The sequence below is a fragment of the Acomys russatus genome, chromosome 27 (assembly GCF_903995435.1).
Source record: "Acomys russatus chromosome 27, mAcoRus1.1, whole genome shotgun sequence".
NCBI lineage: Eukaryota > Metazoa > Chordata > Mammalia > Rodentia > Muridae > Acomys > Acomys russatus.
The window spans coordinates 56,322,509-56,334,025 of record NC_067163.1 but is presented as its reverse complement, the minus strand read 5'-3'; the positions used below and the strand labels follow the sequence as shown (position 1 = coordinate 56,334,025).

General features: G+C 55.0%; 1 protein-coding gene across 2 annotated transcripts; it reads right to left on the bottom strand.

Annotated features, from left to right (window-relative positions):
* Nucleotides 1–5,228: 5,228 nt before the first annotated feature.
* On the bottom strand, nucleotides 5,229–11,096 carry Borcs8 (BLOC-1 related complex subunit 8). 2 transcript variants are annotated; one of them, XM_051169867.1, is made up of 5 exons: nucleotides 11,041–11,096; nucleotides 9,130–9,242; nucleotides 8,582–8,646; nucleotides 6,046–6,156; nucleotides 5,229–5,395 (listed from the first exon to the last, which is right to left on the bottom strand). In XM_051169867.1, the coding sequence occupies exons 1-5, from the start codon at nucleotides 11,075–11,077 to the stop codon at nucleotides 5,362–5,364; spliced, it is 360 nt and encodes a 119-aa protein (XP_051025824.1). In that variant the 5' UTR covers nucleotides 11,078–11,096; the 3' UTR covers nucleotides 5,229–5,361. The 2 variants fall into 2 exon arrangements, with proteins under 2 accessions (XP_051025824.1, XP_051025825.1); XM_051169868.1 differs by lacking the exon at nucleotides 11,041–11,096 and adding an exon at nucleotides 10,336–10,363.
* Between the last annotated feature and the right edge of the window lie 421 nt (nucleotides 11,097–11,517).

The following is an 11,517-nucleotide window of genomic DNA, read 5'->3' as shown; positions in this document are numbered from 1 at the left end:
AGGACCTAAACCGGATTGAGCACTTGAGGTGAGCATCAAAGCAGAAAGTTACAGGGTAAAACGTCAGAGACAAAGCGGGGCTGTGGTGGAGCAAAGCCCGCCCCCCCCCCCCCCCCCCCCGTCCCCCAGTATTAGGAAAGTAGAATTTCCACACGTCCCCCTCCCCAGCTCTTGGCAGGAGATAGTGTTGGGCACGGGTGAATAATGGGAGGTCAGATCAGAATTGTGGAGAAGGGCAACCCCAGACGGATGGGGAAGCGTGTCCCAGGGGACTTTCCAATCTGAGTAGTTTGCCCCTGGGTGAAAGACTTTGGAGCGCGGAGCAGAAGCACAGGTGACCGGGTGGCCTCTGCCTTGTTCCACACCCGTGTGATTGGAACCCTGCACTCTTGGCACAACTCCACGGCCCTCAACCGTGTTTCGCTCTTGTAACCCAGGCTCGGGGCAATCCTCTTGCCTCACCCTCGGAGCGTTTGGAGGACAGCAGCGAGCCACTTCCACAGCAACAAACTTTCTCTTCAGACTCAAAAAAGGAAGGTTCGTGTTGAGCTATAGGTAGGTCCCCTGCTCTCGCCCAGTTGCTCACTCCACACACACACACAGGTGTCCCCAGGACACAACCAAGATCCGGGCCAAGCCTGGGGGCTTCTGCCTGGGCTCCGAGTTGGCGAACGAGGCTCCGGTAGACGAAGGAGCCTGGGGAGTCCTGGCCCCCGGGGCCCCGCTGTTTACCTGGCCACCTCCCCCTGGCTCTGATGCAACCCGCAGGCTCTGGTTACGTGAGGGAGGCAGCTGCAGCAGGGCCCCCGCGCTGGGGGGTGGGGCGGGGGCGGGGGCAGGATGGGACAAGGACTGCATTGACCTTACCTCGCTCAAGAAAAGCCACGCCCCCCGTACCCACTGAGGCCCGCTTGGCTGCCCGCACCCTCTTGATCCCATCACTTTGACTATCCATGGAGGGACAGTCAGGTGATCGACTACCTCTGGCTATTCAGGCGAGGGCTCTTTCATGCACTTGTGTGGCTGGGGGATGGGGGCGTGAAAGGACGTGAGGCGGTCTGAAAGCTAAGGATCTTTGTTTCCTGGGCGTTTGTTCTCTTTTTTTGTCCGCATGTACTAATAACAACCCCAAGCCTGCCGTGACGACCAACACCTTTAATCCCAGCACTCAGGAGGCAGAGGCAGGAGGAGCTCTGAGTTCCAGGCCAGGGTCCTCCATCCCGCGCAGTCTCAAACAAAACAAACACAACAAAGAGATACTGAACTCCTGATCCTCCTGCCTCCTCCTCCCATGCGCTGGGCTGTTTGCCTGGCTGTTTTGAGACAGGGGCCCACTCTGCAGGTCTGGTTGACTTCAAACTAGCAGCAGTGCTGTGAGGAGGAAGGGCACGAGCCCCCACCCGCAGCAGGGAAGAGCTGAAGGCTTTCCTCGGCCCACCTAGCCTAGCGTTAGAAAAGCCTGCTTTGCTGGGCATGCTGGGTGACCTTTGGTCATTTCACCTCTCTGCTGGTGGAAAAAGTAGGGACCAAAGCCACAGGACCCGGGAAACCACTTCTGTTGCCCTCTACACTCTTTTTGAGAACCTCCATCCTATACTTCACCCTCCCCAGTGTTGGGGTGCATACATCAGATCTTCCACTGTGCCTTGAGGAACCAGATTGCTGCCATAGGTCTTCGGAGCCCAAAGACAGTCTGCAGAAGGGAGGCAGAGCCGTATCTGGGGCACACAGGGCTCTGTTCTCGGATAAGGAGGGCAGAGAAAGTGGGAAAGCAACAATGGGCTTGGGCTAGGGAGGAGAGCAGAAAGAAAGCCAGAGGGGCTGGAGAGCTGGCTCCCCGAACGTCCCATTCCTGTAGGGGATGTGAGTTCGATACTCAGCTCCAACAATGGGCGGCTCACAAGCAACTCTAATTCTAGCTCCAGAGGATCCAGTGCCCTCTTCTGGCCTCTGTGGCTGCCTGCATTCACACATACCCACACACAGATGCCTAATTAAAAATAAAGTAAATCTTTTTAAAAAGTAAAAAAAGCCTTATTTGGGCCGGGTACAGTGGCACTCTCCTGTAATCCCAACACTACGGGAGGCAGAGGCAGGCAGATCTCTGTGAGCCCAGGACAGCCAAGGCTACACAGAGCCTTCCTAACTTGAAGGGAAAACAAAGCTTTATTTGTACTTTAGAGTTGACATCCTGCCCTCACCCCCACAAAGACATGGTTTATCTACATAGCTTCGGCTGTCCTGGACTCGATTTGTAGACCAGGCTGGCCTTGAATTCACATCAATCCACCTGCTTCTGCCTCCTGAACTTAAGTATATTTTAAAAAAAGATTTATTTTTTATTATGTATACAGTGATCTGCCTGCATGTATGCCACCTGACACAGATCATTAGATCACATTATAGATGGTTGCAAGCCACCATGTGGTTGCTGGGAATTGAACTCAGGACCTCTGAAAGAGCAGGCAGTGCTCTTAACCTCTGAGCCATCTCTCCAGCCCAAACTTAAGTATTTTTAAAAAGCTATCAGCACTTGGCCTGGTGCTGCTGGCTGTGACCACAGCAGTAAGGCAGCTGAGAGGATAAGTTCATGGCCAACCTGAGCTATGTAGCCAGAATTTGTCTAAAAGAAAAGAAATTCAAGGTCTATGAGATATTTCAGTGGGTAGGGTGCTGGCTGCCAAGCCAGATGACCTGACCCTGACTTTGATCTCCATGGTGGACTCCCCGAGTTGTCCTCTGACGTCCTCTGTGTAGAGGCATCACAATACTAATGTGCCTCCCCCCAATAAGATTCTAAAAAGCTCTAAGCACAGGGCACTGATGCAGATCTGGAGGGGCTTATGTGTCATTTAGGTGGGTGCCAGGCTCCTCCGTGGATGCCCCATGGTACAGGAGGGTCACTGCCTGGCTCCAGGTTACTGAGTTGTATCGGAAGGGGAGGCTGTGAGCTTTGGCTGGGGGCAGTGTGGGGACAAATGACACAGCCCCTTGGAGGCTCAGGTCATCTCAAAGGACCAGGAGCCTCTGCAGGGTTGGTGCAGGGAGGCAGGACTGAACCGGGACCAAAGCTCTGCTCTTGTGGGGGAATACAAATAAAATGTAAATTAACCATGGGCCTAGGAGGCTTGGACAACAGGTGCTGAGGTTGGAGACAGACTGTTCTGAAACCTCTGAAAAGTGACAGCTGCCAGCTGAGGAGAGCACCCAGGGGCTGTGGGTGTTAGGGAGCCCTGGTAGGACCTTAGGCGCCCCAGGACTGCCCCCTAATGCTTAGAGCACCCAGTTGTTTCAGTGGCTGCTTTTCACATGTACTATTTATGTATTTGTATGTAGCACTGTAGACATATTTATGTGGGTGCTGGGGCTACACGCTTTGGCCACCTTGCTTGCTTCTTTTAATGTGGGTTCGGACTCAGGTCGTCACACTAGTGAGGCAAGCACATTGCTGAGCGGCCGTCTCGCCTGCTGCTAGCATGTCTGACTGGCACAAAGGCTTCTGTGTGGCAAACACTGGCTCTGGTGGACACCTCCTGTACCCAGGCTCAGCTGGGTTGTTAGCCCAGCTGTGGTTCGGCTCTCCAGTAGACAACTGCTCTAACAGTGGCAACATTTTTGATTCTTGGAGTTTGGGGTGTGTGTGTGTGTGTGTGTGTGTGTGTGTGTGTGTGCGTGTGCGTGTGCGTGTGCGTGTGCGTGTGCGTGTGCGTGTGCGTGCGCGCGCGCACTGGAGATGGAACCTAGGGCACAGTATAAGCTGCCAGGCAAGCAGCCTGCCCCACCATGACCCAGGAGATGGAAGTCAGTGCCCTGGATAAAGTGAGAGACGACTGTCCAGTGGCTCCAATGTGTTCACCTGAAACTCAGAAAAGGCCAGCACCTAGCCTTGCACCACACACGTCAAAGCCAGGGTCAGGTCTTCAGCTATGTGGCATGATATAGGTCATGTGACCCCAGCATTGAAGGAGACAAGGTGTGGACATTTGGCGTATATGCACCGGCAGTCATGGGGTGCTACTGGAACCCTAGTTCCCAGCCACGAGGAGCACTTAAGGTTGGGCCAGGAGTCACCAGCCACCAGCCACCCGCCACCCTGCTAGGTCTCCAGTTCTTGCTGAGTTCTCAATGTGGTGTCCAGGCAACTGCTTCTGCCAGGACTGGAAGAGAGGGGAGCTAGGGTGAGAAGGCCAGAATGTGACCTAGGTGCTTGCAGGCGGCGGCAGTGCCTGGGGTGGCTGTCTTGCACTAAGCCAGTGCCCTCTGATGTAAAATGGGACGGTGTTGAGAGTCTTGGGACTAGACAGTCAAAGAGGATCTGACCCCATAAAGGTCAGTGCTAACTCTGAGGAGAGGAGTTTTCAGGGACAGAGGGGTGGCAATCCCAGAGAGGTCAAGAAGTCTGTAGAGAGGAAACAGGAATCGGGAGGAGGCCGGGATCCCACAGGGAGGGCAGTGCAGGAGACAGCCACTGAGGCAGGAGACCCTTGAGGATGTCGGGTAGGGGCTGGGCTGGGAGCAGCAGTACATACACCTGGGAGCCCTTCTAGCTTAGGGTCCCCCAAGGGAAGGACTCACTCCTATGGCGGGGTAACAAGCAATGAGTGCTCAGAAACCTGCCGAGCTGAGGCCCTCAATAAAGGTCCGCTGGCTGGTGCCCAGTAAGTGCCTGCCACCCAAGGAGCTTGAGGAATGCGCACTGTACAAGTGAGGCGCTTAATTAATGCCCACTGATCCTGCCACCCAATAATCGCTCCCTATACAGTCCAGGGAGTGCACCCTGCCGCCTCTGGGGGCTGTGAGCCCGTCTCCACCCAACCCCTGAGCCTCAGCAGCAAAGGATGCTCTGCAGCAGTGGAACCCTCTGCCCCCACCTCCCACGCGCACCTGCAGGCTACAGCAAGGGGCAAAGGGCAGAGGAAGCAGCACAGGGAGCTGCTCGCTCTACGGTACTGAAAGGCCGTAGGCTTTTGTCTCACACGAATACAGCCGTCACCATGTACACCCATCACTGAGCACATGGCCTCAGCTGGATGAGCCATGTTTATGTGAGGAAAAAGCTGAAGACCAGAGCAGTGAGGGTGCAGCCTCGAGGTCACACAGCAGGTGAGTGGTTGGGCACAGTGGGCAGGCTTCAGCCTAGGGGAAGAAGATGAGGCAACAGAGGTCTGAACAACAGCAACTGAATGAGACCCTCCAAGCCAATCCCTCAGGGAACCATCCCAGAAGAGCAGCCAGGAAACCCAACCGTTAGACAGCAGGTCCCTGCAGGGACACAAAGATGTAGGTTAGTTCATCAGAGTGGTGGCTTCTGCACTGACCTGGGTGGGAAAGCCGGTAGCCCTGGGCCTTCAGGGGTCAGAGTCAGGCCAAGGAAGGAGGGGACGGGTTTTCCTGGCTGGAACGAAACATGCGGACTGCATGAGACTGATGCCACAGGCTAGGAGGCTGCTCAGCTGAGCTGCCTAGATGTTGGAGTCACAGCCTGGTCACCAGGACCCATGGCCTGAGCTCCTGGGTCTACTGTCAGGGTGGGGTCAGCACTCACTTCAGAGGCCAGGCCAGGCTGTCTGGGTGGGCTGTGGGCTGAGGAGAGAGGGGTCTGTAGCACTCTGTACTGCAGTTCCTCCCCTTCCAGCCAGGCTGGAGTTGGGGAAGCCCGGATCAAAGGCTGGCTGAGGCTCTAGCATATGTCAACTCTGTTTATTGAGTGAAAGCCAACACAAAAGAGGCGGGGACCGCAGGTGCTTTTCAGTGCCCTGGGCCTCAGCTGGGGAAATCACAGCGGTGCAGGGGAGAGCCCAGCTCCCCACCCAACCTCAACTTCCCACTAAATCACTCCTCTTGCTCCTCCTATGGGCCAGAGTGCCAGCCTCAGGGCCCTTGCTCTGGTCACATTGATGGGGATGCCAGAAGGCTGCTCCTTGTCACCCACACTTCCTCTGATCTGTGTCTCTCAGTCACTGTCCCTGTGAGCTTGGCACCACTGTGTTCCTCACACAACTGGAGGTGACAAGGGCTGGGGTGAGGGCAGGTGGCCAGGGCTACCTGTGGCCCTGGGCGCTGGTGTTCATGTGGTCCCGGATACTGATGGCCTGCTTGAGCAGGCCTTCCACGCTGCGGAAGTACACGCTGCTGTCCACCAGGCTCTTCACAGCACTGAAACAGAAGGGAGCAAGGATCAGCCTCAGGGCGGCCAGCTATGTTCCTGTCATGGCCACAGCAGCAGCCTAGGATCCCTCAGTTTGGGGCTGGGGAGTTGCGCTCAGACTTTCAACACTGTAACTACTAACAATTAAAAAGAGGGTTCAAGCCGGGCGTGGTGGTGCACGCCTTTAATCCCAGCACTCGGGAGGCAGAGGCAGGTAGATCGCTGTGAGTTTGAGACCAGCCTGGTCTACAAAGCGAGTCCAGGACGGCTAAGAAAACATAGAGAAACCCTGTTTCAAAAAACAAAAACAAACAAACAAAAAAAGAGGTTTCATGTCTGTAAAGAAAACAGTCTGTCGCCTGAGAGACCCTTCCACCCAGCTCAGGGGAAGACGCCTCCTGGCCCAGCGGCTGTGTGGTGCTTACGAGGTGGCTGCCTGTGTAGCACGGCTGTCCTTGCCTGCTTTCCCAGGACTGGGAAGCAGGAGGAGGCCGGAGGATGCCCGAATCTGGGGCTAACACGGGTTGTACAGTAAGACTCTGACTTAAAATTACACACAGCCCTTCAACAACTACAACAACCATGACATTTATGGAGGGGACGCATCTGCAGCGCTGTCCTGTGGAGGTCGGAGGACAGCCTGCAGGGATCAGTTCTGGGAAATGAACACAGGTTATCAGGTCCCTTTACCTCACCCCAACACTCCATCTTGTAAGCAGCAGAGGTGAGCTGTGTTAAGGGGTTTATTACTCGTATGTCCAGAAAACCCCCCAGAATTGTGCAAACGAGGGGATTAAATCCTTATGAGAAGCCTGTAAGAGGCTCAGACAATCAAGGGTGTGTGGATTAAAAGCAACCAGCTGTTTGAATCTGCACTTTAAGCAAGACTTAAGTGCTTGAAAAGGCAGGAGATGCCGGAGTGAGTGAGTGTGCCCAGACCAGACAGTAGGGCTGGACACGGGGCTGGGGGCTCAGAAGGAGAGCTGACCTTCTGCCTCAGCCTAAGAGTACAGAGAAGAGGCAGGTGTGGGGGCGTACTCCTTCAACCCCAGCACTTGGGAGGCAGAGGCAGGAGGATCTCTGAGTTTGAGGCCAGCCTGGTGTACAGAGTAAGTTCCATGACAGGCAGGGCCACATAGTGAGACCTGATTCAAAGACAAAACAAAAACAAAACAAACAAAAAACTCTGGGGAGAGAAAAATGGAGTGCTATGGGTTTAGGCTTTGGGACAAAGCCCGATGGGCACAACACAGGGACACAGGGTCACATTCAGAGTCAAATACAGGCTCCGAGGACCTGGACGGAGAAGAACCTCAATGAAGAGAACAGGAAGGGGCAAAGGTAAGGTCAAGGGACAAAGGTAAGGTCAAGGGGCAAAGGCCACCAAGGCCAGTGACCCGAGCTCAATGCCTGGGATTCACACAGTGGAAGGAGAGAACTGATTCTTGTGAGTTGTCATCTGACCTGCACACATGGGCCACGACACATGTGTGCTTATACACACACACACACACACACACAAATTCACACTCATAAACTCTCACAGAGACACACACACACACACTCTCTCACACACAGACACATGAACACACGCTCATATACACATTCACACACCCCCACTCTAACACACAAACACCCTTCCACACACTCACTCTCACACACACACACACACACACACACCCATACAGAGTCACAGACACACACACACGTCTTGTGTAAGCGAGATCATGTGCACACTGGTCTCAGCTCCTTGGCAGGCTGAGGCAGGAGCACTGTGTAAGCCTGGGTATTCAAGGTCAGCCTGGGGCACACACCAAGATCCAACTCAGAAACAGCAGAACAGGCAGAAGTGGTAGGCAGGTGCAGCACCCACAGCCTGGGCTCTGCACTGCAGGGCACAGCCCCGGGCAGCAGGCAGCTCTCACTCTCCTTGACTGTGGTCTGGCCTAAGGCTCTGTGCCACTGCTCAGCTGAGGCTTTGTATCTATGTGGCGTATGTGTGAGTATGTGTTCGTGGGTGTTGGCATGTGTGTGTGTACCTATGAGGCATGTGTGTAGAAACCAGAGGCCAGGGCTGGGCATGTCCACCAATTGTCACCAGATTGTTCAGGAAAGCATTGTATCAGCTGAGCCCTAGCCCCTAATTTGAGACAAGAATGTCACTGAACTAGGTCCTGACCTATGGGACTAGCTATCCAGGAGAGCTCCAGGCATGCTCCTGCCTCCACCTCCTCAGAGCTGGAACTACAGGTGCACATCAACTGCCAACATGGGTGCTACAGGTGGAATCTGTACCTCAGGCACCTTATCCACCACCACCCAAGGCAGAGGCAAGCAGTCAAGTCCCCAGACCCCCAAGGACAACTGTGAGGGGACGGGGACTGGGAGTCTGTGCCACTCTGCCCTGTGTGACGGCTGTGGTGGGCATCTCACCTGCAGGCGTACTCCACGGTGTATATGGCACCCTGGCTCTGCTCCTCCCACCTCTGCATATCAGCCTGCAGGGTTGGGGGCGGGTGTTAGGAGGGAAGGTCTATGGAAGCCAGCAATATATGACAGAGCTCCCCAGTCCCCCCCCCCCGAGCCGCCCCCCACCAGGTTCCCCACCCTCCCCTAGATGTCTTGGTTGGGGCCTCCTTACTCCGTGCTTAGACCACAGAGCCTTCCTGCAGCCCTCTCCCTCCCCAGGGCTCTGTGTGACTGGAAGGCCTCACGACCTCTACACTGGCTACTCCTTCTGCCTGGCCCACCCTCCCCTGGGCTCTTCACTCACCTTGCTGGTCACCAACATAAACCATCTGTCTCCTTCAGAAACCACCCGAGGGCTGTCCCTACATTGTTTAGCCTGACTCAGCTACCACAGGCCACCTCACCAGGAGCTCTGCTTTGATGTCAGCCCCTTCACATGCGGCACCCCACTCCTGCCCTGGGGCTGTGAGAAGACCTGGGGGGAGATCCTCGGCAGGGCTGGCAGAACTCACCTTGTGCTGGGCCAGCTCTGGCAGCGAGCGGCGCACATGTTCCTGTAGCCGGTACAGGGCCACTGATGGCTCGTTGGCCAGGACATAGACGCTTTCGGTGAACTTGTCTGTGACTGGGTTTGACACGGTGGGGGTGGGGATAGGGGACAAGTATTAGACCCTTATATTTATTTTATTTCGAATTACGTGCATCACAGTGTATGTGCAGTGCCAGCGGAGGTCAGAGGAGCCGGAGTTGCAGGGGGCTACGACCTATACAATGCTGACACTGGGAACCAAGCGCCATTCATTTGTAAGATCACTAATGGCTCTTAACCCTGAGACACCTCTCTAGCTTTCTTTCAAAGATAGGGACTCATGTAACCCAGGCCAGATTTTAGCTTTCTCTAACCAAGGATAATTTTGAACTCCTGCCTTCACCTCCTGGGTGCCGTGATTACAGATGTGTGACACCATACCTAGTTTATGTGGGGCTGGGCATGTGGCCCAGAGTTTCATGCATGCTAGGCAAGCACTCTGTCACTCAGCCCCAGCCCACACTAGACTCTTGACTGTTACATCTTTGAGTCCAAGCAGAAGAGAGAAGAGCTGCCAGGGTGCACCCCTGTAAGTGTTACCTGTAAGTCCAGGCACAGCTAGAGACAGCAACAGCAGGGCCAGTTCAAGGGCTGAACTCATAGCCTTTTCTCCCCAAACCCACCTTCAGGGGGCACTGGTGGGCAGTACTATGGCCACTGAGACCCCCCCCCCCAATTTCCTTTATAACCTCATACTAGAGACCAGTAGCTCTGGATTCTCGCGGTAAGACACTATGTAGGCCAAGCTGTCCTTAACTCACAGCCTCCCAAGGGCCGGGAACGGAAGCCCACACCACCATGCCTAGCTGACCAGAAGATGACCACAGAGCCGAAAGATGCCTAAAGTCCATGGCCTGTGTGCCCTCTCCTCTGATCTGGGAATGAGGTGGAAGACCACATCCATTGCTGTGGTTGGAGCAACTCTGAGGTATACCTCATCACAAGCCCTGTCCCAGCAGGAGGCCTGCAGAGACAGCCCTCTACAGAATCCATCCACGTTCCTGTTAAGCCCACCAGTTTCCTTTTCCCCAGAACTCGTGTCTCTCCCACAAGTCAATTGCATACAAACTATCATCCCAGGCTAGCCTCAGACCAAAGGCTTTGCCAGTCAATCAAGTCTCCATCCTACCTGGCGCATCCATAAAAGATCCTGTTGCTTCCAAATGCCCTTTGTCTAACCCTCGTGCCTGTACCACACCAGCTCTCTGACTTACAGTCGCAGCTACGGGCGGCAGATGGCGCCAACTCCCAAGGCACAGATGACGCAGGCCCCGCCTTTCTTTACTACCCAGGGCTCCCACCGGCCAAAGGAAATAATCCTACTTATCGCGCGTTTTTATTTCGCAGTGTCGAGGATCAAACCCAAAGCCGTGAACATGCTGGGCAAAGTGATCACGACTGAGCTACAGCCCCAGCCTTTCTCTTAAGACTGATTCTCACTATGTAGCTCAAACCGGCCTTCGATCTGTGATCCTGCTTCTTGCTTGTTGAGTAGAGAGAATCAGAGCACCGCGCCACCAAGCCAGCACATTCGTTTACGTGTTCACACGCAAAACAAAACAAAGCAAAAACCCCAGTAACAATGAGCAGAGTGGGGCGCGCTTCTAATTCCAGCTCTCTGGAATCAGGGCTACATACTAAGACCTTATCTAAGAGGCACCGAAAGAGAGGCTTTCCCTGGCCCGCATCAGTACCACAGGGCTGTCACGTCATCTCCCGCCTGGGGAGACACCGGCCCCCCTTTTCCGCTGAGCCCCGCAGGCCAGGAGGGCTAAGGCAGCTCGTCCTGTCGCATGTCGTCCCGCTCTGCACGCTTCCCACGGTCCCACAACACCTTTCTTTCCTTTCAGCTGCATCTCAGGTTCTTCCATAGCGAAGGCGGCCAGAAAACAAAAAGCCCAAAAACCGGAACAGGAAGTCTAGAGGCTGGGGCATCTACCTAAACTTTCCGGGTTGAAACAGGCCGTCGCAAGCATCCAGTTCTGGTGTCCTGAGCGCTGGCTCCTCCATCGCGCCGGGTTACATTCAGACAGGAGATGGCGGGGAAGGCGGCAATCCCAGCCACGCGTGTGGGGAGGATAGAGAGTTCCTGGTGCTCGAGGACTCCCTGCTGATAACCTTCTGGAGCCAGGGCGGGAAAATTGTTAAAATAAGGAGGCGTCAATAGTGCTCTGTCCCTTTAAATTCGATAAGCCCCGCCCATGTGTCTCAGTCCCGAGAATGCTCCGCCCTCCCGCCCGTAAGTGGATCCAATTGGGGGACACAGTGGGGGCAGCGCGCGGGATGGGACGGCGCATGCGCAGTGAAACCC